The sequence below is a fragment of the Halichoeres trimaculatus genome, unplaced genomic scaffold (assembly GCF_033239565.1).
Source record: "Halichoeres trimaculatus isolate MK-OKI-2021-1 unplaced genomic scaffold, fHalTri1.1 fHalTri1_scaffold_6, whole genome shotgun sequence".
Lineage (NCBI taxonomy): Eukaryota > Metazoa > Chordata > Actinopteri > Labriformes > Labridae > Halichoeres > Halichoeres trimaculatus.
The window spans coordinates 20724081-20751740 of record NW_027437184.1 but is presented as its reverse complement, the minus strand read 5'-3'; the positions used below and the strand labels follow the sequence as shown (position 1 = coordinate 20751740).

The window sequence follows — 27660 nt, the reverse complement described above, 5'->3', positions numbered from 1 at the left end:
TGAAAGCTGAGTTTTTGGTTCTCTAACACCACAGCTTAATAATGGAGGTTCATCCTGATTGGATGGTATGGGTGTCACATCTGGAAAAACACTGCCAAATATGGGTTTGGCATGCCGCACTGAGGCCCTCCTCACACGAGGACGGCCCCGTATCGTCTTGGCGTCGGCATCAAAACATGTATCGCTGTTTACACATCGTATTGTACATAGGCTTGTGCATTTACATGACAACGCAAAACTGTCGTCGGGTTGCCCATCTGGTTCTGCTCCGAGGCGGATTCCATGTCAACAAGTGCTCATGCACGCGTAACATGCTGCGACTCTGCATGATCACGTGTTTTTGTTGCCATAGCTGGTGTTGTTCATGCTCCCTGAGAAAATGTTGATATAATAGTCGCAGCAATATTTGTAGCTGCTGGAACAATATCAGAATCAGAAACCGGTCGCCATTGTTGTTGTTGTTGTTATGTGACAACGTGGGTTGGGGGGCGGGGAGTAGGAGGGGTACTATGAGGTCACCGTCTTTTCCAGACTTATCTGTTTATACCAAATACGGCATGAAGACGAATACGCAGATATCCACCTGCAGACCCGTTTTCAAAAAAGATGCGGAGTCATGGACAAATACGCGTCTCCGTGTGTCAATATTACCGGATCGATAGTTTATTTTACTAGAGTCGTAGAAATTCGTACTCGTGTAAAGCCCACCTCAGTCCTGGAGAAAGAAGCGGGAACGCATTCACCGGCAGATTTGCCTGGTGCATGTGGACGAAAGTATTGTTAAAAAATCAAGGAGGAGAAGATATTTGTTTTTGAAAATACCTATCTACATGTGTATCTACAAGGCCTGAAAGTTTGATACTAAGGTTTGGGATACATTAAAAAAAAGATGATCAAAAGAAATCGAAGCATAGTTTTACATCCTTTGTCAAAAAATAGTCCTTTTCAGTTCATTCTGAGACAAAAGAAAAAAACTTGTGGAAAATTTAACACAAGCTAAATAACACTTGTAACATCCTCTTTATTGCACATAGTCACTTGAGTCTCTGTTATAACAAAGAATTTAAGAGCTTTAAGTCACTAATCAGTCTGTCATGTCACCTTTGGGCAAATCCTGACTGTTTGTAGAAATTAGATGCTGTTGAATCAAACTGTGTGACAATGCAGGCCCGTGAATGAACCAGTTAAAAATGTGTCTAACTGTTAAGATGCTAAATTTTAGCTTCATGAAAGCTACTTTCAGGGTGTTTGTGAAAAGATAAATCAAGACATAATTGAAAAGTGCCTACTTGGCTCTTGAAAATTTCTCCATCACAGATGTTTCTGATGTTTCCGATGTTTCTACTCACCCATCGGCCAGTTGTCATAAACGTGTTTGGCGATGTCCGCTGCCGAGTCGTTGGGAGAGAAGAGGAATTCTTTTGTCTTCCCGCTGACGAGGATGAGTCGCAGGTTTATCTGCAACACAGAGAATAAAAAACAGAGCCGCACATGAGAATCATACAGGACACATGATTTAAACACACAAAGGTCAGAGCCCTGTATGTCACATTAGACACAGGAAGCATGCAGCTTCAAGTTCAGTTGTTACAGAGGAAACAGGAGAGGGATATGAAAACTCTGAGGTGCATCCTTCCTCAGGATCATCTCCCATCTGTCTCCCCGACTTCCTCATTTTCCTCTTTCCTCTATTTACTATTTCACTCTCCATGACTTTGTCCTTGGTTTGATATTCTGCTGCTTACTCACACGTACACCCCTCATCAGGTTTAATGCTCATGAGCAAAACTTCTGCTGTAATCCCACATTTCATCTTTTATTATTCATTAAAACTTGGCTTTACTCATTCACTCTAAAAACAATAAATAACATCTCTAGTTCTACAGGACGTTTTTAAGAGTAATCTCAGTTTTAAGTCTAAATTTGGATCTCTATTGTAATATTAATTTCTTAATGCATTTCCAGGATAATTTTCAAGATGGAACACTTTTGAAGCTTTTCGCTTTTGGCCATTATGTAAAGCTGGGTTATTATTTATGAATGAGACTGGTTTTATCCCTCACTGTGTTAAACAGCTCATAAAACATGAACATTTAGCTCTTTTTGAGCACTAAAATGTGCAGCGTACAGTCAACAGCTTATCCAAGAAGGTGAGTATGAAAGCCAAGTCTAAAGATAAATGACTGATGATGTTAGATTTTGTTCAGAGTGGGCTTGTTTCCTTCCGTCTCCTTGGACGTCAAAGGTCAAAGTAAATTACTGAACAGCTTCTTTGGTGCAGGTGGGGAACTGCCTTCATAGAGTTTGGGGTAAAGAAGCCCCAAAACAGTTTTATTCTAAAAATAAGTCATCATTTGCTAAAACATTTTTAAAAATAAATCTTTTAGTTGCAGTCAAAACAGAGATAAAAGACATTTTAAAGATCTATCAGAAAACTGCTGCCTTGTTGATTCATGCAGCAAGTTTTAACTGAAAACTATTCTTCTCTATTGCCAATGAATGTTGAGCAACAACCAAGTTGAAGGACCAGGGATAGACCGATTATAGGCCGGGCCGATATTTGGCATTTTGGGGCATATCGGTATGGGCCTTTTTTTAATCCGATGGCCGATATGAAACCCATTCCAAACTGTGTTGTTTTGGCTCAGATGCTTCACTGCAAAGAATTTCTCCCTGTCTGAACTATGGAAGCCCTAGATGGTCATTTAAAATCAGTCATGTAAAATCAAACAGAAAATTAATTTAACTGCAGTACATACCTGTAAAAGGCAGCACAAACTAAATTCTGTCCAGTTTAATAGCAGTTACATTGACATTTTGGAAAACTTTATTTACAGCAGAAAACTTTAGCTATTTATTTTTTTAAGTTTTTATTTGACTTTATAAAACATGCTGCTAAGCGTGGGAGCTGTTTAATAAACATATGCTTGAAGGCATTTGAATGCAGTTATTGTGTTGGAGTTTGTATTGTTCCAATTATCTATGCCAATATTTTCACTTTGACTGCAAATGAATATCGGCTTCAAATATCGGTTATCGGCTTCCTTGCCTACTAATAATCAGTATCAGTATCGGTCCCAAAAAAACCCCATATCGGTCTATCTCTGTGAAGGACAATCAAACATATGCAGCAAGAGAATCAGAGCCGTCTGACTTGTGTTTAATCTTATAACAGAAGTGGCCCAAAAAACACATTTTTTGTGAAACATTAAAAGAAGACGTGGTCTTGCAGTTGCTGCTAGATTTCAAAGATAACTACAGAGTAACAAAAAAAAATCACCACAGTCATCATCTCCACTTTTCCCTTTAATCAAGTAATGGAGGTAAATTCACTTTGCAATTTTGATTCACAAAGCTGTATATAATTATGATGCAGAGCTCTAGTTTTATCTAATATCTGGTTTAATATGAGTTAATTAGTGGTACAGTATGCCTTTAAGAGCCCTGGTCTGTGTGTGTCTGCCCCTGCTTAGTGTGTTTGTGTGTCTCGCCTGGAGTGCCCGCATGGCACAAGCACGTGTGTGTCATTGTTCCTAGTGTGATACCATGTGCAGGGCGTCTGTTAGCCCTCCACACCACAACCCCCTGGCCCCACCTAACCCACTCTACTGAGTGACACAAACACAAACACACGTGTACACACATAGCCACACACACACATGCACACATCGGCGGCTGCAGTGATGTAACAGAGCTAACGCCAACGGATTGTAACATAGATCTGTGTAAGCCTGTTATCAAATCAGCTTAAAGGTTTAAGAACGCAGGAGCCATACAAAAACATAAACACACAGACGTACACACACAAGCGTATATAAGTATGCAAAATGACACAGACACACATGACCTCAAGGCTGAGTCCACAAACAACCATTAAGAGATGTCATCAACATCGATACAAACACACTGAATGTATCCAACACACCTGAGCAGAGAGGCTGATGATCATTCTTCAACTTTTTAACACAACATATTTGCTTCAAAATATTTGTCTAAAAGTCCCAAAACTTTACGCACTAATGTGAAATATATCAAAGACATTTCCTCTAATACATTTTTTATTGTGATTGTTGTAAACAAATTTTGTTAGCTGTCATTAGTTGTCATGAAAAAGCTAAAAACCAAGAGAGGACATCATACTTATGCAACTTTGATCTAAATTTTGATGTTTCTTTCTATTTCAATTTTTTTTAGTAAACAACCCTTTAAAAAGAGGGGAGGATGATTTATCTGTTCATTTCACATTTACCTCAGACACACTTTCACTCTGATATGCAGAAAGTTTGAATTTTATCCCTATTGAAATGAATGTTCTAAAAAGATGAGATTAAAAAAAAAAGTAAAAGAAAATGATAAAACTGGAGAAAGAAGAAAAATGAAGACAATAAAAAAGTAGAAAGAGTAAAGGAAAAAATAAATAAATAAGTGAAAAAATGAATAAATTAGGAAATAAAAAACAAAAGAGGTGTAAATAAAGGAATAAAAATCATGGCAAAGAAAAAGGAAAAGGAAAATGTAAAAAATTCAAAGAAAATTAAGAAAGAGAAAAGGCAACAAATAAAAGGCAAAGAAAAAGATGAAAAGAAGTTTGTAGACTGTTAAATTGACAGGATTAGAGCTGTTCCAACTTTTTTTCTTTCTAACCTCCACAGACAGACACAGACAGAGGATTTGAATGACACAGATGGAGACAGAAATAATAGGAGCAGGAAGCCCCTTTACATAAGCAAGGTCCTGCTCTTCCCCGGTTGAACACCTGGTCGTTACCATGGTGTCACCATGGAGACAGCCACTGGTGGGTGGCTCAACCTGATAACACCTACAAGATAGCTTTAAACCCCCTAACCCCCCCTCCCCTCCCCTCTGCATCTTTCCCTACTGTCACATTACATTGTCTTCCTCTCCGCAGCAATCTCTGTCTCCCTTTCCCTCCTCTACCTTTCAATCCCCCCCTCCTTCCCTCTTTCTGTGAAAAGCTTACAGTGAAGGAATGTACAAGGCCAGAATAACAACAGGCACAGAGCCAGCTTCAATTAAACAAGGTAAACTCTGCCTCTTTCCTCTTATCACCAACCTGCACATCTCTCAGTCCCTCTGTCTGCGTCTTTCCTCATTCCATCCTTCATTGCTTTCTCTGCTCGCTTTTTTCTTTTGTAAACACATGTCTCTGACGACTAATTCCCTGACATTAACACAGAACCTTAAACTTAATGGACTGGTTGGCAAGTCTTAGAGTGAGAAAACACAACACTGAAGAAATGGTCAAACACAAGCAACTGGGGAATAGGAAGTGAAAGTTTGGATGAACTCTTTTCATCACGAGGGCTGAAATGGAGTGAAACTACGAGAGACACGGTGATGAATCTTGACAGGAGAGATGGAAAGCAGAGTGACAGAGTACAGTGTAATAAAACGCAGCAAGATTTCCAATATGTTGTCCGTGTTCCAGCGATGATGAATGTCTGAGGAGTCAGCCACTTATCTGAGATGCTCTGTGGGAATTTATGACCAGATATTAATGGGATACACACGCTAACTTTCCCTGACTGTGTGGAAAACTTCAGTTTGATGAAGAAAAACTTCATTTTAAGGTAGAGCAGGTATTAAAACATCTCCAGTTTGTTCAACTGCTGCATTACATGAAAGCATCTGCACATCAAGAAAAGGTGATATTTCAGCAGATATAACCTTTCATACCGAGTTACATAACACTCCAGCAGGTCTGGCAGCTCAGCAACACCCAACTGTTAGTCATCCAACTGTATCTCTGTGTCTCAGCTTTCCTTCTTTTCCCTCAATTCTGACACTAACTGAATCAAGCTCCTAACTCACTCTGGCTCTTTTTCTCACTCCCTCAGGGTTCCCGCTCCTTCTCCCAGGACCGTCTTGCGCAGAGGGGCAGGTAATGAGCTTTCACAGCCGGCTCAGGGAAGAATATTCAATTACAACCTATTCTCTGTAACAAATACAACAGCTCCAGGTAGAGGCAGAGCAGTACTTCATGCATAAACATGCAGTAAATACACATATCTTCAGGCTAACAGGCGATTACTTATGCATACAAACACCATGTCTTCAGCACCATCTATGGCAGCAACAGGAGAAGGAATACTGAGCAATCCTCAGTGAGAGGCATTCGAAAGCTTCTGTGAGTCCTGGTATCAGCTAGCTTAGCATGAAAGTCATGATGCATCAGCAGGGAGAAGATAATTAAAGGCACAGGCCAGTAAGGATTGTGCTTCTCTGCAGACATCCAGCAACACGACAATAATGCAACACTGCTGCCAAGTAGTGCCACGGTGCAAACGTGAGGAAAGCAAACTCTCTCAGCTAAACTGTGTTTGCACATGGTGCAGAGCAGGAAATTCAATGCCGCCTATAATTATTCCTCCCGGAGTACCATCCTCAAGTCTTTCTCAAGGCTCTAGTGTGTGTGTGTGAGAGAAAGAGAGTGTGTCTCTCTGTCTGTGTTGTTATGTGTGCCTGTGTCTATAAGTACATTTAAGAGTATTGCTGCTCTTCAGACCCTCTGCAGCAGTCAACAAATTACAGAGTGGAAAGCCTTCCTGTGGGAATATATTAGAGCAGCTTTATAGGTAGTCTATGCAGGAGGACTCGCCGCTGCTGTCAGTGTGGATTCCTAACTGTATGAATGAATTCAGGAGAGGAAGGCGGGTGATTAGCCCGACTGAGCTCTGTTTTAAAACAAGCCAGCTGGATTCAGCAGACAGCCCACTCTGACTGGTCCATTAAATCTGCAGAAAATTCGACTGTGAACTGAAGAATGTTGCCGCGCAGCAATCTGTCAGTACAAAAACCCACATGAATCATCAGCTTCAGACTTTATTGATGTTTTTGTGGAAACTTTCTTCTTCCCACCACTTTCTAAAAGTCTTCAAATTTAAATGAACATTAACTGGTACAAACTAGGACACATGATGGACTGTTAAAAATTAAAAAGTATCAAAAGAAAAGAGAAGCTTAACAGGCACTTTCCACATTTATTAATTAGTGAAACTGGGTAAATAAAACAGCTTTGCGAGCTCTGACGATGCATAAAGACTCACTGCAATTATTAGCCTCCATTAGAGCACAAATTCTCCCATGGTGCCATTGTTTGATTTAATTAAAAACAGACTGAAAAAGGGAAAAGTAAGAGCAGAAGATGTAAGACAGACTGAATGCATGAACGAGAAGCTGCAGCTTCACTTCCCCAGATGTGACAAAGCCAGCAAGCGCAGAGGAAAATATTTGATGTCAAAAAGCTGAATTTTGACTTTATATCGAATAAATTGGGTTTTTTAGTGTTTGTGCATTCCTTCCAGAGTTAGTCTAGACCTGCTCTGCATGAAAAGATAACTTCTGTTAACATTTGGCGCTGTATAAATGAAATGGACTTCCTTTGTGCGCACACATCCACACAGATAGAGGTTATGTAACAGCGGCTGACTGATGATGAGATATGAGAAACAAAGCCCGAGGCGAGGACTTGTAATCTCAGCCTGTCTGTGAGGTTGTGTGTCTGAATGTGTGGAGGGTGGTGTATTACTGCAATCTGTTTTTAGGAGCTTTCTTTGACTCAATTTGTGACTTTTATTTTCTTTCCTTGAAGCTCGCTAAGTTTTTATTTTATAAAATGAACACATTTGTACTTGGAAACAAACATGCCAGCTTAAAACACTAGCTGGATATTTTCATCCTGGAAAAGAGCGATAATGGAGTCAATACTGAGGACAGGAGACTTAAAATGACATTATACACAGCCCCCTGTTGTCTTAATGAAACATCCTTAATATGTCGAGCCGTAATTTTATTATGAATCAAGCAGCAGAGGAGTGCTTGGACCAGTTCAACATGGAGTCTCACTAAGGCTGGTTTTGGTGTCTGTCTCTTTAAATCCAAATGAATTCCTTCAAACCCCGCCTCTTTCTTCCATGTGGCCTGTCTACATGGAAAGAGTACCATGGTACCATAGCAACCCCTGAGTATACCCTCATACATGACTGCAGGAGACAGCAAAGCCCAGCAGTATGTGTTTGAAACCAAGTCGGATGTGGATGGACACTACTGAAAAACGAAGCTGCAACAAGAGTTGGAGGTTGGCTTTTTGTAGATTTTATGTGTGTTAAGGCCTCCAATCTAGTTTCAAAGTTAAAAGTAAGTGACATGTATTACATTTAGATTACTGCATTTAATTAAAAAACTGTAAATAACATTCAGCTACATGTAAAAATGGGAGCTCCACATCCTTGAGGTTCCTGGGTTCATTCTATGTCCACAGACAGAAAACATACTCTTGTTCTGTTTCTCATTAAAATTATTATCATTATTCTTTTCTGTAAATGCTACTATTTTTTATTTCTATTTCTATTTATTTTAAGCCATTTTTAATTATTTTTTTCATATCTGTTTATTTTATATCTTAACTTGTTCCTATATTCTATCTTGCATTTTCATTATTTTCTTGTTAATAGTTGCACCAACACCCAAAGACAAATTCCTTGTATGTGCAAAAGTACTTGGCAATAAATCTTGATTCTGATTCTGACATACAATACACAAGATCAGCTTATTTCATATTTTTGATACTAAAAATGTGGGGGTTTTTTATGATTTATTATTTTCAAATACAAGCAGCTCGAGGAGGTTAAACTGAATGGGCAAATGTTACTTTTCAAGAATTATATGAACACACAGGAGACCGTTTGTTTCTAAATCAAAGAGTGAAAACTTGGGAATCTTGGATTTCTTATAGAAGATGCATTTGAGTAACAAAGGCAAACTGTGAGACTCAAATTTTCACAGTTAAAATTTTCTGGTGAAACTTGGTTTGTAGTCCAGACTCTTAACCAAGTAAAGCAAGAAAACACCATCACTACTATTTTATTCTTTGAAAATTGGCTGCCAACAGGATTTTAAAATCTTTGTTCTCACCAATAAAGCTATGCATGATCAAGCACGTAGGCATACCTCAACTCATCCATCCTGAAATCACCAGTAAATTGTTAATGGTAAACAGACCTGTGATTATATAGCGCTTTTCTAGTCTTTCTAACCACTCAGTAAACACTTTACATCTACCTGCTGACCAGGGTCTACCTGCTGTGCCTCATGGCTCCAACTCTTTGGAATAGTCCTCAAGTTTTTATACGCTGTGTTGTCTCTACTGAAAGTTTAAGTTTGAAATAGATGTAAAATTTATTTACTCTTAATTTTGCCTGTTTTGTCTAAATATTGAGATCTTTTAAAGCACTTAGTGACTTTACTGTGCGCAGGTGCTTCAAGCCCAGCATGGCTCCAAATCACTAGCCAGACTCTTCTCCTCTGTTGTGCCCAAATGGTGGCATGAATTACCAAACTCTATACGATCCATAGAGTCCCTTTCTACTTTTAAGAGAAGTCTGAAAAATGTATCAGTTCAGGGAACACTTGTGCACTTAAGCTGACCCTTCTCCTCTTTGCCCTCAGGGGTAGAATGAGTCAGTAGGTCTAAAACTCAGCTCTCAGGATTTTTTAGCACTATTACTGAATTTTGTTGAAGATTGCAGCCTGCAGTCGAATAACTTGTAGCACTGTTGTCACACTAGTTTTCCTTCTGTCTAAATTCTTGCTTGTGTTGTACGTCACTTTGGACAAAAGCGTCTGCTAAATGAAACTGTAAAATGTAAACTGTACTGTGTGACTGCAATGTCATCAAACTTTGAACTTTTTATGTGTGTCACCTCTTTGAATTCTTAATGTTTATACCAAAGTTAGCTGACTTTTTGGGTTAACTAAACAACACTTACACACAACTGCTCCTTCTACTTCATTTAAAATACAGAACAGGAGGAGGTAACAGTAGCACCTTGACCTGGCTGAAGTTTGCTTCTCCTTAACTTATAATAATCCTTGGAAAGCTTTTCTCTGACCTACTTTACCAACAGCACACACAACATGGAAAACATGACGCATCTGTTGTTTCAGCCACACAGGCTGATTAAAACCATTTAGCTAATATACAAACTGTGAAACAATCCAACTGAATAACAGAAAAAAGGGCAGTGTGAAAATATTTGAGACAGAGAGAAAACCTTTTCATAGACTTCCTCCCTTGAGACAAATAGTCTTTTTTTGCAGTTACAAAACATAAAAAGACAGCTCCAGCCAAGCAACCTCACCAGATTTACTCCAACACTGCTCATTATGCATACATGCAGTTCTACTGGTTGCTATAGCAACGGCAGGGAGCCAGTTAGTCATCTGTGCTGTTATGTCATGTTTTTATGCATGTATACTATGAAAACGCCTGCTCAGACAGGGTATTTGAGATAAGTGCTAAATGATGATGCACCATAATGGTCTTGTGATACGTGATTACATGTCTTATTTTAGAGCTGCTTTTAAAGTGATGTTGCCACTCATTTACTCTCTGTGAAGAAAAATGTCATTTATGAGATTTCCCACTTAACCAGAGTCAAGTAGTACCAGTATAAGCTTCATTTTGAGGAGTTTACAGTTTCACAAACTGTCTTACAGGCAAACATCCCCTCTTTTCTTTTTCAGCAAACAGGAAGTCTGTTAAAGAAAATGCAAATGACCTGAACCAGCATGTCAGCTGCATTCATTCAAGCAGAGCTGCTGTGCCAGAATAATCAAAAATACTGTTAAATAACTACATCTCAAGGTATCATACTGATGACAAGCATTTCACTCTGACACAGAATTAACACTTAAAATTAAAATGATTATCATAACCATAACCATGAAGGCATCATTATTATCATTTAATGCTGGGAATTTAACACTTCCACGATAATAACATCATAAAAAGCGTTTTATGTTCTGGTGGTCAGCCCTCTACATCTGAAGCCCTTTGAAGCGACCGTGCTGGCCTGCGATCAAAGTTTTCTCTCCCTGTTTGTGTATGAAGTGAACTGTGTGTTCAGTGGACATAAAACGCAGAGCTTCTTCCTGCTGAACTCTATTAGAGCCATTAATCATTAAAACCAGGATCTGGTGTTGAAGAGACTCTAAGAGCAAACACCACAGACCTTTCTCAGATGCACTCTCTGGTGCTTCATACGGACTTCCTGCGGCAGAGGCAGCTAATGGCCACATTGTTCTGATAGCTTTGAGTGGCATAAATGAACGTTTCTGTCCTTTTCAATTAGAGCATGACAGGTACTGGCAGGGGCATGTGCAGATCCCCCACATGAAATCTCATTGGACAGCCTATACGCCAACCCAAAATCCCATGTGCTGATTGGCTACTTGCACCATCAGATATCAAACTTAACTTTTGAATCCCAGACAAGATGAGAGACAAAACTCTTCTTCCCCAAATTGTCACCACCACACCTCATATCTCCTATGCTTACTCCCCTCTCCCATCATTTCTTGTATCTCTCTATTAAAGAGAGATCTTTTTACACTGTTCAAAAAAACCCTGTCCTTTGATACGCTGACGTCCTCATCACAGCTCCCTCTCCTTCCTGTCACAGGCACCATCAGCTGTTTCCTGCGCGCTGGCTGGCACCAATCTTGACAGCTCTCCGCTTTCTGTCCTCTACCTCTTCATCACTCCCTCCTTTTTGCTTACAGACAGATAACCCTTTAATCCATCAGATGCTTCTCCACTCCGCAGAAACAGGTAGAGCTCTCTTTCATGCTGTCATCTCCCCTGAAGTGAAGAAACTTACACACACACTGCACACACACATACAGGGCTGCATTCCTCTCCTGACAGACAGACAGCAGGTAGGTAAGGTGCCTTTGATCACATGCGCTTCCTCTCCGCGATGAGAGCTGTCACAAGAGGTTGATGCAGGTTTTACGTTGCACTGGCTGCCTCCTGACTCCCCCTCAACTCCTGCGTCTTCCTTCATTCACTCTTCAAAATGGCTGTTTGACACCCCCGGGCTAAATGAATTAACATGCAAAATGTGAGCCCTGCCAAAACTGAAGCAAACTACTTTGCATTACCCACACACCGATGGGACGCTGTGTGGAAGCTGGGTGAGATCAAAGAGATCTTTAGCCGACACCAGTGTGTGATATGACAGGGAGAGAAAGAGGAGATGAGGAGGGTGAGGGAGCTGATGAGTGCTGCAGAGTTTTAATGGATCACGTCTGGCTAAATATTTACACTAAAGCATGTTTATTGCTTATCAGAACTTTAGCTGCTTTTGTTTGATTGATGCTTCCTTTTTCCCACTGCAAAACCAGAGATAAGCTCCACATCCACCAGTGATGAGGGTATTTAAAAGTCACAGGGGTGGTAAAAAGTTAATAAATTATTATTTTAGGAACTGTTGTTTCATTGTGTGAAACTGAGCAGGTTTTTCTGCTTGTCAGATATGTGAAATCTTGACATGAATGAATGGTGCTGAATGTGAGAACTGTAGGACTCTGACAGCAACATCTGTGAGTTTGAATCAGATATCAGGAGAAAATGACAAGTTAGCACTTTGCAAGATACCTAATTTGTTACAAAAAAACAAAAACAAAAAAAAAACAGAAATTTGAAAATTAACACTCTGCCACTTCTGTGAAAGTAGCCTGAGATAAAAGCTTCTGTGAGGCCTTTTGAGCAGCTTCTTGAACAACTTAAATCCATACTGAAGCCTCCATATGACCTGAAAAAGCAACCATAAGCTACTGGACTAATTATTTCTTTATTTTTTTATGTTTATTACAATTGTTAAATAGTTGATTCTGATTGGTCAAAAAACCTTGATAATCCTGACCAGTGAGGACAACTTTTGGAAGAACGTAGTTGCACAAGACACATTTGTCAAATTAATCTTGGCAAAGTCACAGTGTACTGTTCATATCTCTTCCTCTTCCTGTTGACAGGATTATAACACTAGTAGACAAATAGTGACAACTTCTTTTTTTAACTTGAGTTGTATTTCAGGCTTTTAACCTTTATAGGAGAGGACAGGACAGTGGACAGAGAGGGAAACTGAACCCCACCGAGTGATTTCTAATACTCCTTCTAATTAGTTTGGAGGGCAAACTTTGGATTGGTGGTTAATGGCTGCGCAGAGAAAGGCAAGAAATGAGTAAACAGCAAAAAAGGAACTGAAATGAAAGAGACATTAACAAAACTGCAGGAAACAGACACAAAGCAACCACAAATTTCAACACAGTACGGGTTTTGGCAGAGGAACAGGTCTGTCTGAGGAAGAAGAAAATGCTGACATCAAAGTAACAGGAAAGAGAATCTGGAGTTTGTTACTTTCTGCATCTGATGAGAATGCCAATGGAAAAATGCTTATGTGAAAGTGATAGTTTTTGAAGTATGGTTTCTTGAGTTACTTGTCGATAGTAAGGGCATTAGCCACGAGGGATGCTGGTCATCTCAGCCTTTTTGTTGAGAAACCAGCTGGTGAACCGGAACAGAAGCTACTGGTATTGACCTCTCAAGACGGGGTCAGCTCAACCACATAATTTAGCTCGTTGAAACAACAAAAGCACTTCTTTTGACAGAAGTGTGCTCTGTGAATTTTTCAGCACTAACAGGCTAGCTAACAGACACTGCAGATCTCTTCCTTTACTTTTGTGAAAATGTTCAGTGTAACGTTAATTTGACTAATGCGTAGAATGACAGCGACACTGTTACACTGTGGCAATAGAGGCACTACCAACCGTCGAAACTTAGACTATTTTAAATCAATAAGCAGATACTAAGTATCATGTTGTTTATATTGTAAGTTGGTAATGAGCATGGTAATGTGTTGTTAGGCGCTGTTTTTAAAAAACAAAACTCTTCAAGGTGGATAAGGACATAATCCCTGACTTGTTTTTACAACTCAGATGTCACACAAGGTAAGCTGCCAAAACAGCCTCTGTTCACATTTTACAATGCAAACATTCACAGTGACTGATAGGTATGAATGTTAACTGGCAGCAGGATTAGATTTCATCATTCATCATTCATCATTCGTCATTTTAACATTGCTTGCTCATGTACAAGATCAACAATAAGATTAGAGGTAATGCTTCACCTGAGAGGAACGCAAAAATCACTGCTAACAATCCAGCCATTCTTTTTTCTTTTACACCACAGTATGGTGTTTGGTCTTTCTTGTCTTATGTTGTGTCATATGTTTTTGTTTTTGTCAGTTATATGCCTATTACTAGTATTGCACAACTAAAATGTTGAAAAAGAATTTACTGCGAGCTGAAAATTCTTTACAAGTGTTCAAATTTACAGGTGTCGGTATGTTAAGACTGTGCAACCCTGAATCTGCTTTTGAGATGATAGTGGCTGGATTGTTTTATAACCATAATCATTCATCCTGCTCAGTATTTACAATCAGATATCCTGCTGTGTTGGAGGTACCCTGAGGACAGCAGAGCACGCAAGCTGTGTGCTTTCTACTGGAATCAGCCAATCAGGAAGCAAGCTGACTAGAGAGGGATGCACAACAAATACAGCCATGGCTAAAGTGGTTAAAATGAAATTAGATGGACTTCAGAAATGTAAGACTAACTTGTAAACAATGTGCCTGTGAACAAACAACATTCAAACTCATCATGGTGGGTTGAGATGAGAGTAGACTCCTTATCTTGACTTGATGTTGGGTTTCTGTGAATAAAATCTTATTAACATCAACAGTTCTAGGAGCTGTTAATGGTTTTGTAAAGTGTCTTGAGATAACGTCTGTTATGATTTGGTGCTATACAAATAAAGACTAATTGATTGATTGATTGATTGATTGATTGATTGATTGACTGAAACTGACATGGAGAGGGGACTGACAGTAGTTGTTGCCATATTGGATAAACATTCAGACTTACAATCATCACCGTATCCTGCCCGCTGTCCTTAAAGTTGTGTTTGACTGTGTAAGATTTTCTGGCACTCTTAGTTTTAAGATGTCAGACTTTGTTAGCTACTTTAAACTAAAACAGAATGGATGAAGCCATGTTCACATAGGGGCCGTTTACACAACAACGGTTTTAGGGTGAAACGCAAGTTTTGTTGCCTTTTAGCCTCGCGTTTACTCGGAAACAGCGTTTCAGCCGAACTAAAACGCAAACTTTTGAAAGCAGCCTCCAGAGTGGGATTTTTCTAAACGCTGCTGACACTGTTGCCGTGTAAACAATAAGCTGACGTTTTCAGTGAAAACAATGACGTTACACTCTGCTTTGCGCTTCATGCATACACTAGGCCAACAGTACCATTGTTACAATAGTCGCGAACTACCGTGTTGTGCTTGTGCTGCTCAATCTGCTGTATCTGCGGACTGTCTTTCAACAAAATGAGCATCTGTTGCTCAACTCTTGAACTTAGTATTCCCCAATTCACCACATGACCAGCTTGACTCTACTTTGGTAGACAAGACCTATAGCACCACCTGCAGGCCTGGCATGCTTACTACAGCGTTTTCAGTCCATGAAACATTGTGGTTTTAAAGGGGCCATAATCTGTTAACATATGTGGAGTCACTCCTGTTGTTGATGTCTGTTAGGATTTTAAATCTTTCACTAAGGACTAGACCTAAGCTACCTGCAGCTTTCAGGCATCAGAGTGCTATCAATCCTTTGATCTAACAACCTGACCTGACTCCACATCCCAAACCATTCATCGCACCATGCAAATCCTGTTTGAGAGTCTAAACAGGCTTGACTTGAGATGTCTGAAGAGATTAACATGTTGGGTATTTGTGCTCTGACATTTAAGGTCACAACAGACTTTGAGACCACGATGTAGTTCCCTATTTTACAGCAAGCTGTCAGACAAAAGCATGAAAATCATGTATGAGCACAGTTTTTGATGCTCTTCTCTACAGCTAAAAGACACAAAACAAAGTGCGTAAAAAATCTCACTTGAGACTTTAAAGGTATTTTTATCATTAAGATATCCTTCCCCACAAGGCTTTTCTACATTAACCAAGACACAGAAGCTGCAGTGTTTTGACATATTATAAATCACACACACAACAGAAGGACTAAGGACACTTAATAAGTAGCCAGAGCAAATGAGAGGCTAATAAAATATAGAAAAAGTGTCCTCGAGGAAATATTCAAATGAAAAGAGTCTTTTTTCTTTCTGCTGACAGCCAGATCCACACACTGCTGTCCTCATGTCATCAGGGAAAACTCCATTCGATACTTTCAGAGAGAGAAATTAAACCAAACACTGCCAGAGACAGACTGACATAAAAAGAAAGGAGGAAAAGTGTTTTGAAAGCAGGATGAGAGAAAAAGACAGTCCTGTCTACGTATCACCTTTGAAGTGCTGATCTGATGCTGTGCAGGCGCCATGGTACTGATGACGAGGTCTGATGCCGCGGGAGGACAAACGTAGGAAACGCTGACATTTTTGGAGAAGTGCCAGAGGGACAGAGGAGGGAAATTAGAGAGAGAGCAGAGAGACAAGGAAGGGACTCAAAAAGAGAAGGAGGGCCGGAGCAATGAAGGTCAAAACCAGGCTGCAGAGGAGGAAGCATGAAGGTGAGGAAGGCAATTAAATCCGCTTAGTTTCTTGGGTAATCCTCAAACTTTCTGACGTCTTAAATTCATCCACATTTTTCACATAAATAGACATACGATTGTGTGGATACTTGAAATGTCTGTTGCTGAGGCTCTGCCTCTGAAGCTGTGGGCCAAGACATGAAATTGCTTTTGTATGCTTTAATCGATTCTCCTCTCATCCCTTCGTCAGCGTTCAGACTTTGTGTCCCTCTCTTGCAGTTGAACACCAGGGAAAAGATGGGATAGAGAAGGGCATTACAAGGTGATGAACAGTAAATAATAAATAACAAAATTTGCCTCTCATTTCATTATTAGAAAAGCAAAAAAAGGGGGAGGTTTAAATTAGGTTAGCACCTCTGGAGCTGATAAGGATATTGGTGTGGAGGAAGTTTGGAGCTAACACACTCCAGTGTAGGGGGGATTTATCAGCTAATAACATCTTCCTCCTCCTCTGGATTTGAAGTGGGTAAAAGCTCAGAAGAGCAGCAGCTACTTACAAACTTTTCCAGTTCTGAAGAGGTTATATAAAGGCTGCTGTAGTCAGGTCAGGTAGTTGAATAGCTTATTGCATCAGTGTCAACTGAACTAAATCAGGGAATACGAGGACTGTTAGGTTCAACGGTGAAAACTCAGGGATAAAGGTGTCACATTTCTTCTCTCGTTTTAGTTGTGTGTGCTAGAAAAAAAAAATGTATTTTTTGGTGTAGATGGTTAATACTTCTATCCACATTTAAAGCTAAATTGAAATTGTTGCTAGGCGCTGCCCTGTTGGCTTTGGCTGCCTTTTGCAGCAGCTCTCTCTTCTTTGTCTGTCTCTTGTAAATTTTTCTGTCTCTTTTTCGTAATCTTTGTATTTGGAGTGGACCATTACTTTGAATGGCTCATTTGTTGATCATGGACACCAAACTTTTTGTGTCTTTTTCTCCTGTTTTTGTCTGGAGATCCTACATGTAACCATGGCTGCATTGTTCACATGTGAAATCAGCTGTTAGCAACCTGAAGCATGTCAATGCTAACTGGTGTAAGGCCTGATGTCTAACCCACAAGGTGAGGAGAAGGAGGTGAGGATGAAGTGCTGGTTCTCAGGTGTGAGCTAAGAAGTGACGACATGGACCTGTCCTTCCATCCATCGTTATTGGGAACGTAAGATCTCTCTCCAATAAGATGGATGAGCTAGCCGTGCTAACCCAGCAACAGAGGGAATACCAGAAGGCAGAATAGCATCATGCTATTCACAGACATGGCTAACGGAGCTAACAACAGACACCAACGCCACATTGGAAGAGCTTCACCTGCTGTGAGCAGACAGGATTTAGGAGACAGAGATGGAGCATGACTGAAGAAGCTCAGTCCTGGAGCCTGTGGAGGTGGAGGCTGGCTGAACTGGAGAATGATGGACAAGCTGTCAGCATCTATTTTCTTAATGTCCTTTTTGCACTTTCTATACACTTTCTTACTTTTGTTTTCTCGATTGCTGCTGTGACTTCAACTTCGTTGAACTTATTACAATGACAATAACGTTTTATTCTATTCTATTCTATTCTATTCTATTCTAAATCAAACAACTGTGATATTAACTGTACTTGAAGCTGCTGTTAGGAACTTTCTGTTTGTGTTGGTATTGGCGCCTCTCTGTAGACTAAGTGATCCCTCTATTCTTTGATCTCTAAGAAGTGTTGACTGACAAAAACCTCTTCCTGGACGTGTCCCTTACCATGAGCAGAAAAAAACAAAGAAAGGTTTACCTTCCCAGACTGACAACTACCCCTTTGCAGCAGTTACAGGCATTAAAATGACAACATATAAATTGTCAATCTTTCTGCTGATGGTCTTATTGACTTTATTAGGTCATAGAGAGAACATGCTTTTGATTTGAGTCTGTTTCGTAAGCAATGAAAAACTCTTCACAGAAGCTTGAACACATTATAATTTCATGAAAAACAGCTGTCATCAAAAAGCTGTGACTTTTAGGGTTGTTAGTGTGAGTAAGCACTGGATTTTGATTTGTCATTATTCCTGCGCAGCTTTGTTTCCCAAAATATACACACGACATGCAGAGTCCAGCCTTGTGGTCTGTTCGGCTTTCAGGAAAAAACAGCAACCAGCAGACTCACACGCCCACCCAAAGGCCAACATGCCACATGTCGTCACGCCGCTGCGAGGGGGGGACCACACACTGATGATGACTTTGATGAGACGACCTCCTGTCCTTTACATCCTTCATGTGACCATTTGCTCTGTTTGCCCCCCACCCACTCTCCTCCTCCTCCTCTCACTCCTTCACTTCTGTCACGGGGTGTCTCACCAATGTGACTCCCTCCCTTGTGGTTTCCTGACCCCCTGCTATCTAAGAGCCCTGGAGTCAAGTAAAGCATCCTCACACTGCCCCCCACCTCCCGAGAGACAACACACAGACTCTAATGTGACCGCTGCCTCCCCCCTTCCCCAAAACTCTGCCTCTCCACACCCTCCCCTTCCCTGTTTCCTAGGTGGTCTCCCCAGCGGTGAGCAGTCAGACTCCCTGCAGCCAGGATTAGCTTCATATGTAACCTTTTCATGTCCTTTATAAGCACAAGCTCTTCCTTTGTGTTCATGTGTGCATGCAGATCTACAAATGCACATTTTGGCTCAATAATTTACCATTAAAATTTAACAATATCTTTGGCTTGTTCACTCTTTCATTGAAGTATAAAAACGCTGTTTACCTGCAGGTTCAAACTTCTTAAAGTTTGATCATGTGGTTCTCTCTTTGCATCATTTTTAGATCAATCAGAATTTAAATCCTGAAAATCACAGATCTTTCTAGAATAGCACTAAAAATCATTAGCTGATGCTCTTAAATTAGAGAAACTGTGCTTTTCTCCCTTTTGATGCAGCTGTAATGCTTCTAATATGAATGGCTAATTTAATCATATATAGTAGGAACATTCATCCTGTCATCCGTCATATCTGTTTATGCTGCAAGGTGAAAACATGGCTTTAGTTTAGTTCAGCTAGTGTCATTTTTTAAAGCTGGGAATCAAAGCTGCACGTCTCACTTTAAGCAATGAAATCCTTTAAAGCCCTGAAACCTGTAATATCAAAGCAAATGGTTTCAAGAAAACCTCCTGTCTCTCAAATCCCAAAGTTTCCATTGATAGTTTTCTGGTAGCAAACTCAAGGACAGAGCTGCACTGGGAGGTTCTAAATTTCATCCCCTTCCTGTCATCATCCTCGTCCTTTTCCCTCTCACACCAAAAAGACTCAGCAGACATTTAAAGGGGAAACTGACGTAACATGTGAGGGAGTCAGGGAGGAGGAACAGCCAGGAGACAGCAGTTACATCCACAACGCTGCATTTTTCTTCTCTCCCTCGGAGAGGAGTGCTGCCCTGCAGTCACGACGCACGTGACGCTGTCAGTGTATGTGTGCCTCTGAGTGTGTGTGTGTGTGGAAAAGAAAATGTGTCGGCATGGGAGTGTGACGGGGGGGGGGGGGGGTTACAGACTGCTGGCAAGCTAAAATACCCTCTGTGCTGGAATGTACCAGATGGCACTGGACGGACACAACCAGGGATATTACTATTACTTCACACACACACACACACACACACACACAAGAAAAGAGGCTGGTTTATGTGCACTTATAAAAAAATTTCAAGTCTTGTACTGAATTAACATAAAATATATTCAAGAAAAAAACTTCTTGAAGAATTTCACTTTATTGGCTGTACCTCCTGGATAATTATGTCAACAGATTTCAATAAAAAAAATGAGCAGTACAACTACGATAGCTATCACTACTGCTGATACTTTATCAAGAAAAGGGGGGAAAAAAGTTATGAAATCCTCTTTTGGAGATTAACAGTGATGGAGAATATTTCTGCATAATAAAATAAAACACAACGTTTCTGCTTCACAACAATAAGCCTTTTTTGTGGAGCCCACAAAGTTTTTTTTTTTTTTTTAATTATGAATGAAATGCATCACTGTGGGATTCTCCAGAGCTGTCTTTTTGGATTTCATTGTTTTAATAATTACTGTAATATCTGTTGCTCAAGATACACTTCTAATACATTTTTTAATCAAAAAGTGAGCTTCATTTTACACCACAAAGTAACAGTACAGTATGCAATGCAGAGACAGGTATTTTTTGTGGCCCTGTGGTATTTTCCCCAGAGTATGTTCACAGGGAAGAGCTGCATCACAGAAATGTGTCACTGCCAGTGCCGCTTTAGCCATCACTCAGTGTAATGCTATTCAAATTCATAAAGTTTGCAATGGATACTAAGTGACAAAGGAGAAGCTGTTGGCATCACTTTCTAATTGCTTTTGTAAGTTGGTTCTTTTGATCAATTTAATTAAAATTACAGAAGCGTATTGCATTCACTTGAAGAAAAAAAAACAACTCAGGTTTTTCAGACTAATTTATTCTTCGTTTTGTTTTTTGTGGTAATTAATTTTGTTTTCTGATTAACATTTTTTTATTGGTTTGTTTTTTTTTTAGAATTATTTCTGTTTTTATGAGTAATTTTTTTGTGGTAATTAATTTTGTTTTTCTGATTAATATTTTTTTATTGGTTTGTTTTTTGTTATAATTTTTTCTGTTTTAAGGAGTAATTTTTTTCCTCCTGTTTTTAGGAGTAATTTTTTTCCTGAAGCATTGAGCTACTTCGAAATCCCCCGAGAACCTCCAACCTGCAGACTTCTCCCGTGGATGTATGGTGGCTCCTGTGTCCCGCACACATCAGAGATCCTGTTCAGCACATATATGCCTCATCCTTAACTTTCTACCGGCTTTCCAGTGAAGAAGCAATGCATTTTTTAATGCCACTTTTTGTCTATTCCTTAAGTATTACACTGAACGATAGGCTTAAAATTTAAAATATAAGGATAAAGCCGAAAACATAACAAGGGTATCATACCCCGTGTGTGGCTAATACCTTACCTTTATTGACCCGGTACAGACCGGTAGAAAATTAAGGATAAGGCATACAGCCTATGTGCGGGACACAGGAGCCACCCCACATCCACGAGAGTCGTCCGCAGGTTGGAGGTTCTCACGGGATTTCGAAGTAGCTCGATACTTCGGGAAAAAAAAAATTACTCCTAAAAACAGGAGGAAAAAATTACCACGAAAAACAGAAAAAATGATAACAAAAAACAAACCAATAAAAAAATATTAATCAGAAACACAAAATTAATTACCACAAAAAAATTACTCAAAAAACAGAAATAATTATTATAACAAAAAACAAACCAATAAAAAAATTAAAATCAGAAAAACAGAAAAAATTATAACAAAAACAAACCGAAGAATAAATTACACTGAAAAACCTGAGTTGTTTTTTTTTTCTTTAAGTGAATGCAATACGCTTCCGTATAAAATAATGTATGATATTGGATAAATGAGTCTTGTGGAAAACAGGTGTGTGAATGCCAAATCCTCACACTGAAAGACAGTTTAACCCATCCATGAAAATAAGCTGTGTCTCATATTCGTCTCTAATAAAATAATGCAAAAACATATCCTCCTGATTTAAAGTTAACCTACATTTTCAGCTGAGCTGAGTGTGAAAACAGAAACACTCAATGTGAATCAGTCTGTGTTTCCCACACGTGAGACGTGATGTTTCTGCTTTGTTTTAGTATTTTCTCCCCATTGTTGTCTGCGTAGAGATCTAAGCCACTGGTTGTGTTTGTGTTGAGTGCCACAGGAAGACAGCAGCCTCTGTGGGGAGACAGCAGAGGCAACAACAGGAAGGAACAGAGCAGGGACAAGAAGGAGGTGAAGGGGGAGGATGGGGGAGGCATCTTGGGAGCAAATCGAGATCTTAAACAAACACTGATCCACCCTGAGGATGAAGGAAATATGAATATGGATGGCACGATCACAAATAAGGGACTGTAAAAAGGTTGTGAATATAATTTAAATTTCCTGACATGCTTCATGTTTTCCATACTGTGACCTTGGGATTAACAATGAAGCTTAATTACTCCAGTCTCTGAGCCTTCATGGTGAGTGAACCTTAAACCACACTTTACTATTAACTGTAACAGCCCCAGAATCAGCTGACTGGGCCCTTCTGTGCAGAGCTAAATGGAAGCCACGATAAAGTTAGCTATAACGTGCCATCCCCTCACCCACAAATATCCATCTTTCAAACCCAGAGAGATTGAGCACTGCTGTTTCCAACCATAACTGTGTATTCAGCCTAATGATCTTTGGGTTAAGAGAGGCCACTTCACAAAAATATGGAATTAGACCAAACCACACGTCGATATCTGATGTCCTTTTGTGGAAGTCAAAGTTTTGCTGCAGCTGCTTCCCCCAAGATAAAGCGATACTTCCTCATTACAAGAAACAGAGAAGACACAAGTGAGAAGGATGAAAAGCCCTGAATCAGTCCAGTACAAGGTCCAATGCTTCATTACCGCCGACTCGTTCAGATAAGAACACACACACACACACACACACACACACACACACACGAAGCGCACATACTGGGATCATTAGAGATATTCATAGTCAGAATGCTCAATAACACCCAACATGTAATGATAAATTTGTGTAAGACAGCATGAAGGCCAAATATACCCTCACTGCATGCCTCTTCTCTCACTCTGTCATTTACACACACACACACACACACACACACACACACACACACACACACACACACACACACACACACACACACACACACACACACACACACACACACACCAGACACACACACACACACACACACACACACTGAGCCTCCAGTCTTTGGCTGTCTCCTCTTTGAGCTCTATCTTTAACTCCTCTCTGACCTCAGCCTCTCTTTCTCATTGACTGTTTCCCACCAACATCTCAGTCTTTCTCTCTTATTGAATATCATTCAATATAAAGCGATGCATACAAGGCAGAAAGGCTTCCTGCTTCCTCCCTCCCTGTTAGTGTTTCCTCCGATGACTCACACACATTTCATCAATACGCCGTTACAACCTAATTAACACCACTTTGACGTCCTTTATGCATTAGTGTTTTAAGAGGCTGAGATGGCATAAAGCTCACTGGATTTTCAAATGAGTTAAAGCCTTTTAACACTAAAAGTTGGAGTCAACTTGTTGTATTTGGTAGTTGTGTAACAGAGGATAACACGTATCTGATGGATATGTGAAATAAACTCCATGTAAAAAACATAACATCCTTTGTGAGTGAATAAAGGCATTATTTTTTGGCCAGGGCACTTTCATATTTCTACTATGGGCAATAAATGTGGGATTACATTGATCACTCACAGCAGTCAAGGGTGTCTTTCCTGACAGATGTTTCTGAAATTGATAGGAGTAAGCTAACCTATGAATGCAAATTTAGCTTGCATAGGGATGGGTTATGACACAGCGGTCATCATTTTGACTGTGTTAACAGAGAAATTGAATGAAACATGTTTGGTTTTCATTGAGAAACCAACAGCGGACTATACAATCATATGTCCTGTTTTTGTCCCACCAACCCGGACTAAGCGCCCTCACATCTTAAGCCGCGTTTTCACCAAGCACTCCGGTTCGATTCAGTACAGTTTGGCACAGTTTGGTACGGTTAAGCCTGATCCCGTTTGCGTTTCCACAGAAAACTGTGCCCTCTCGTGGTAGGCGGCGTGTAAACCGGATGCCGAACACCGCATCTGTTAATTAATAGTGTGACGCCGTAGCAGTATGACACAGTGTACCACACTAATAAATCCAACAAAGAAGAAAAACGCCACACAGTAAACAAAGAGCAATGATGGAAGACATGCAGCAATCTGTCCTCTCTGTGATTGGCAGATTTCAGAGAAGACTGTGTGCCGCCAGGAGGAATACAGCCGCCGTCGCACGGTAAGAGACGATTCTTTTGCCCAATCAACGGTCTGCAGTGTTGTAGCTCCACCTTCCGAGATCGGATCAGTTTAATCTGGCACCCCCTCATAAGAGTCCCAAAAAGTGGGACAGCTCATCTTGGTTATTTGGGGGTCTGCTCCGGGATCAGTAAGTGGAAATGCCGTTAAGTGCGTGCCATGCCGGGACGAACCATCCGCTTGGTGGAAACCGGGCTTCAGTTACAGCATGTTAGCGAAATGCCCTTACGTGCTGACACATGGTAGAAGAGCATGGATTAAAGGAGTGATTATAGATGGACCAACACAAGATGAGAATTAGATTCAAAGGCCTGCTTCTAATGCAAGCATGCATCATTAAAGTCTAGTACCTTCTGTTGTAACCTCTAATAAAAGGTTTTTTTTTTCAGGCTGAATGTGCCTGAGAGTTTTATTTTACCTCTTTTTTCATTTCATTAAACTGTATCTTAGACTTAATGCTAATCAATACATTCTTTGTTTCCTCAGACAGCAGTTCCTCTTTTGTACATTACATATCTTAAGGGAAACACAGGGCTTTCACTTCTTAAATTAGCACCTATTTTGCTACATAAATTTGTTGCTAGCCCAACACTCTGGTCACATTTGAAGTACTTGTTTTCTGACATTAAAAACTAATAAAGGGATCAATCAACCACAAAAATTAACAGACAGAAACCATAATCCTCTAATTAAAAGCCACAACATGGTAAGTGTCTGTGTGAGATCTGTATTCCAGCTGACTGGGTTAGAACATCCAGTCAATTCAGCGTGACCTTTGGATGACTGCTCCGTCTGCCCCGTCTGGGGAAAAGGAAAAAAGTCTCTCCACTGACCCTCTAATTCCCTCAGAACGTATTGTCTCCCTGACTGCGCCGGCACAGGGCTGTGAATATCAGGTCAGAATTAAGCACTGATTTAGAAATGGCAGCCTGTCCCAAAAATGAATCAGGAAGAGGGACAATTGATTCTTGCTAGCTGGCTGCTCTGACGCACACTCACGCACACAGGCACACACACACACACACACACACACACACAGTATGCACTAGCACGGTGGCGCTTTAATATAAATGTCCCCTCAGCTGGAAATTGTTTCCAGAGTAGCTGAAAGGCTCCTTTTATTGAGCTGGTCAAACACCACCCCCAGCCCACCCCCTGTTCCTCTCCTACACACAAACACACTCTCTCTACTCAACATTTAGACTTACAGGAAAATACACTGAGTGTTTTCTCTTGAGCTCTGTTGGTTTACATGTATTCAAATCATATGTTGTACAAATAGCAGCTGTGGAGCTTTATGGAAAGACCCTCTTATGTAACATTACTCGAATGCCAATTGCATCATGATGAGAGAGTGGATCAAGAAGCCTGAGTTTGTCACTGGAAATGAAGCCTGGTTTAAATCTGAAATCAATGCGGTATAGGCACCAAGCATATTGACTGAGCTCATGGCTGGAGCAAAATTTCCATTTAAAACTTATTATGTCAAAGAGACAAATAAGCAGTTGAGTGAGCTCCTCCTCGCCTGCATTCATGATTCACATTAATCCACATTATGGATCAGCAAAAAAATGTCTGTGAGACGAACATTACACAAGGATTACAGGCCAACTTTAAACACAGAGTAAATTAGATGCCTGTAAAGATTTTTGGTTCCCTATCTTCCTCTTTACATTAGGCTCTGTGGCTTAAATCTTCCTCATTTCAGTTTCTTCATCTAAAAAAGATTCAATGAGTTTTATTTCTCTAACATCAAACGCACTAACTCAAATTTGTTCTTTACGTTATCTTTCCTAGGGGGATTCAGTCAATGTGGCTACTATTTTTCACAAAAAAAATTACAGAATTACTTATTACAATAGGAATATATTAAGATATGTTAAATAGATTAAAAACTAATGTTGAAACCAGAATAAGCACCAAATTAAACTCAGCAAAGCAGAGAGTAAGATTATGAAAAGATATTGCACTGCAGATTTTGCGAAGTGTTGCATGATAATGTGTGATACTTAGAGGGAGGAGTTGTACAGTTTTGGGCTGGAGGCAAGAATAACATTCTGTGGCGTTTTGTGGTACAGTACCTGTGTGTAACCAGTACGTTATAAAGTAAACGTCAGCCACTAGTTAAACTAATCATAAAAACTTCTATCATTCTTTAAATAAGAAACTGGTCAAATCTTGTATCTCACCTGAAGCACAGACATCTGCTACAATCCAAGGCTGTAGCTCCAGTTTGTAGCCACAATGCTCTACCACCTGGATGTAAACCAGCACAGCTGACCAGTGGCATCTTGTGTAGAAAATGGAGGTAAGGTTGTATGCACGTTATGTTGGATTAAACTGGCTTATAAACACACGTAACCAGCTCAGGTCAATGGATCTCAACATTCAAAGAGGACCAAAGGCTGTCGGGACGAGCACTGCTAGCACTCGACAAACTAATCTCAACACTGTTTACATGCAAAATGTGTGATACCGTGTTTAGCTTTGGTAAAGGAGTTGTGCTATATTTTGACTGTTTTGTGTTTCTTGCCTATAGACTCCTGTTAAATAACTGGAATATTAGTTTCTTGGAAACCTTAGATACTGTATTAAAGGATAGGTTCGGTTAATACAGCTTTTACATTGTTTATAGAATGAAGTAGAACAAAATACTCACCCAGAAGTCTTTCCTGATCCAAGCAGTGACTTGGGAGATATTTAGATCCAAAATCGTGCAGCGGACGTCCGTATAATGAGATCCATCGGGGCATAGACAGTGCCGCTCCTAAAACTGCATTAATCGTCCAAAACTCGTGTTTTTCACCAATATTCCATCATGGTCTGCTCCAGGTTAGTCCTCTGTTGCAGAAAGGAGTCAGCTCTCCAGAGAGTACTGCGCATGCGCAGTACTCTCTGGAGAACTGACTCCTTTCTTTGAGGGGCAATCGTAAACAAAGTCTTCGTCAGTTCAGAGGTCATTACAGCCACACAGCGCTGTCTGGAGTGACACAGAGTGCAGCAGAGGACTAACCCGGAGCGGACCATGATGGAATATTGGTGAAAAACACAAGTTTTTGGACGATAAATGCAGTTATAGGAGCGCCGCTGTCTATGCCCCAATGGATCCCATTATACAGACATCCGCTACACGATTTTGGATCTAAATATTTCCCGAAACACTGCTTGGATCAGGAAAGACTTCTGGGTGAGTATTTTGTTCTACTTCATTCTATAAACAATGTAAAAGCTGTATAAACCGAACTTATCCTTTAAATAATAATTCAACCAACTCCTCGACAGATCATATTTGTTGTCTCTGCAGCCTTTAAACTTGTCTACAGAGTGGA

General features: G+C 40.1%; 1 protein-coding gene across 1 annotated transcript in view; it reads right to left on the bottom strand.

Moving 5' to 3' along the window:
- ubl3a (ubiquitin-like 3a) overlaps nt 1-27660 on the bottom strand; it is a 44740-nt gene that overhangs the window by 6450 nt on the left and 10630 nt on the right. Inside the window, exon 2 of the mRNA XM_074672992.1 lies at nt 1350-1458. Coding sequence (XP_074529093.1) covers nt 1350-1458 — 109 coding nt within the window. The remainder of the gene's footprint in view (nt 1-1349; nt 1459-27660) is intronic.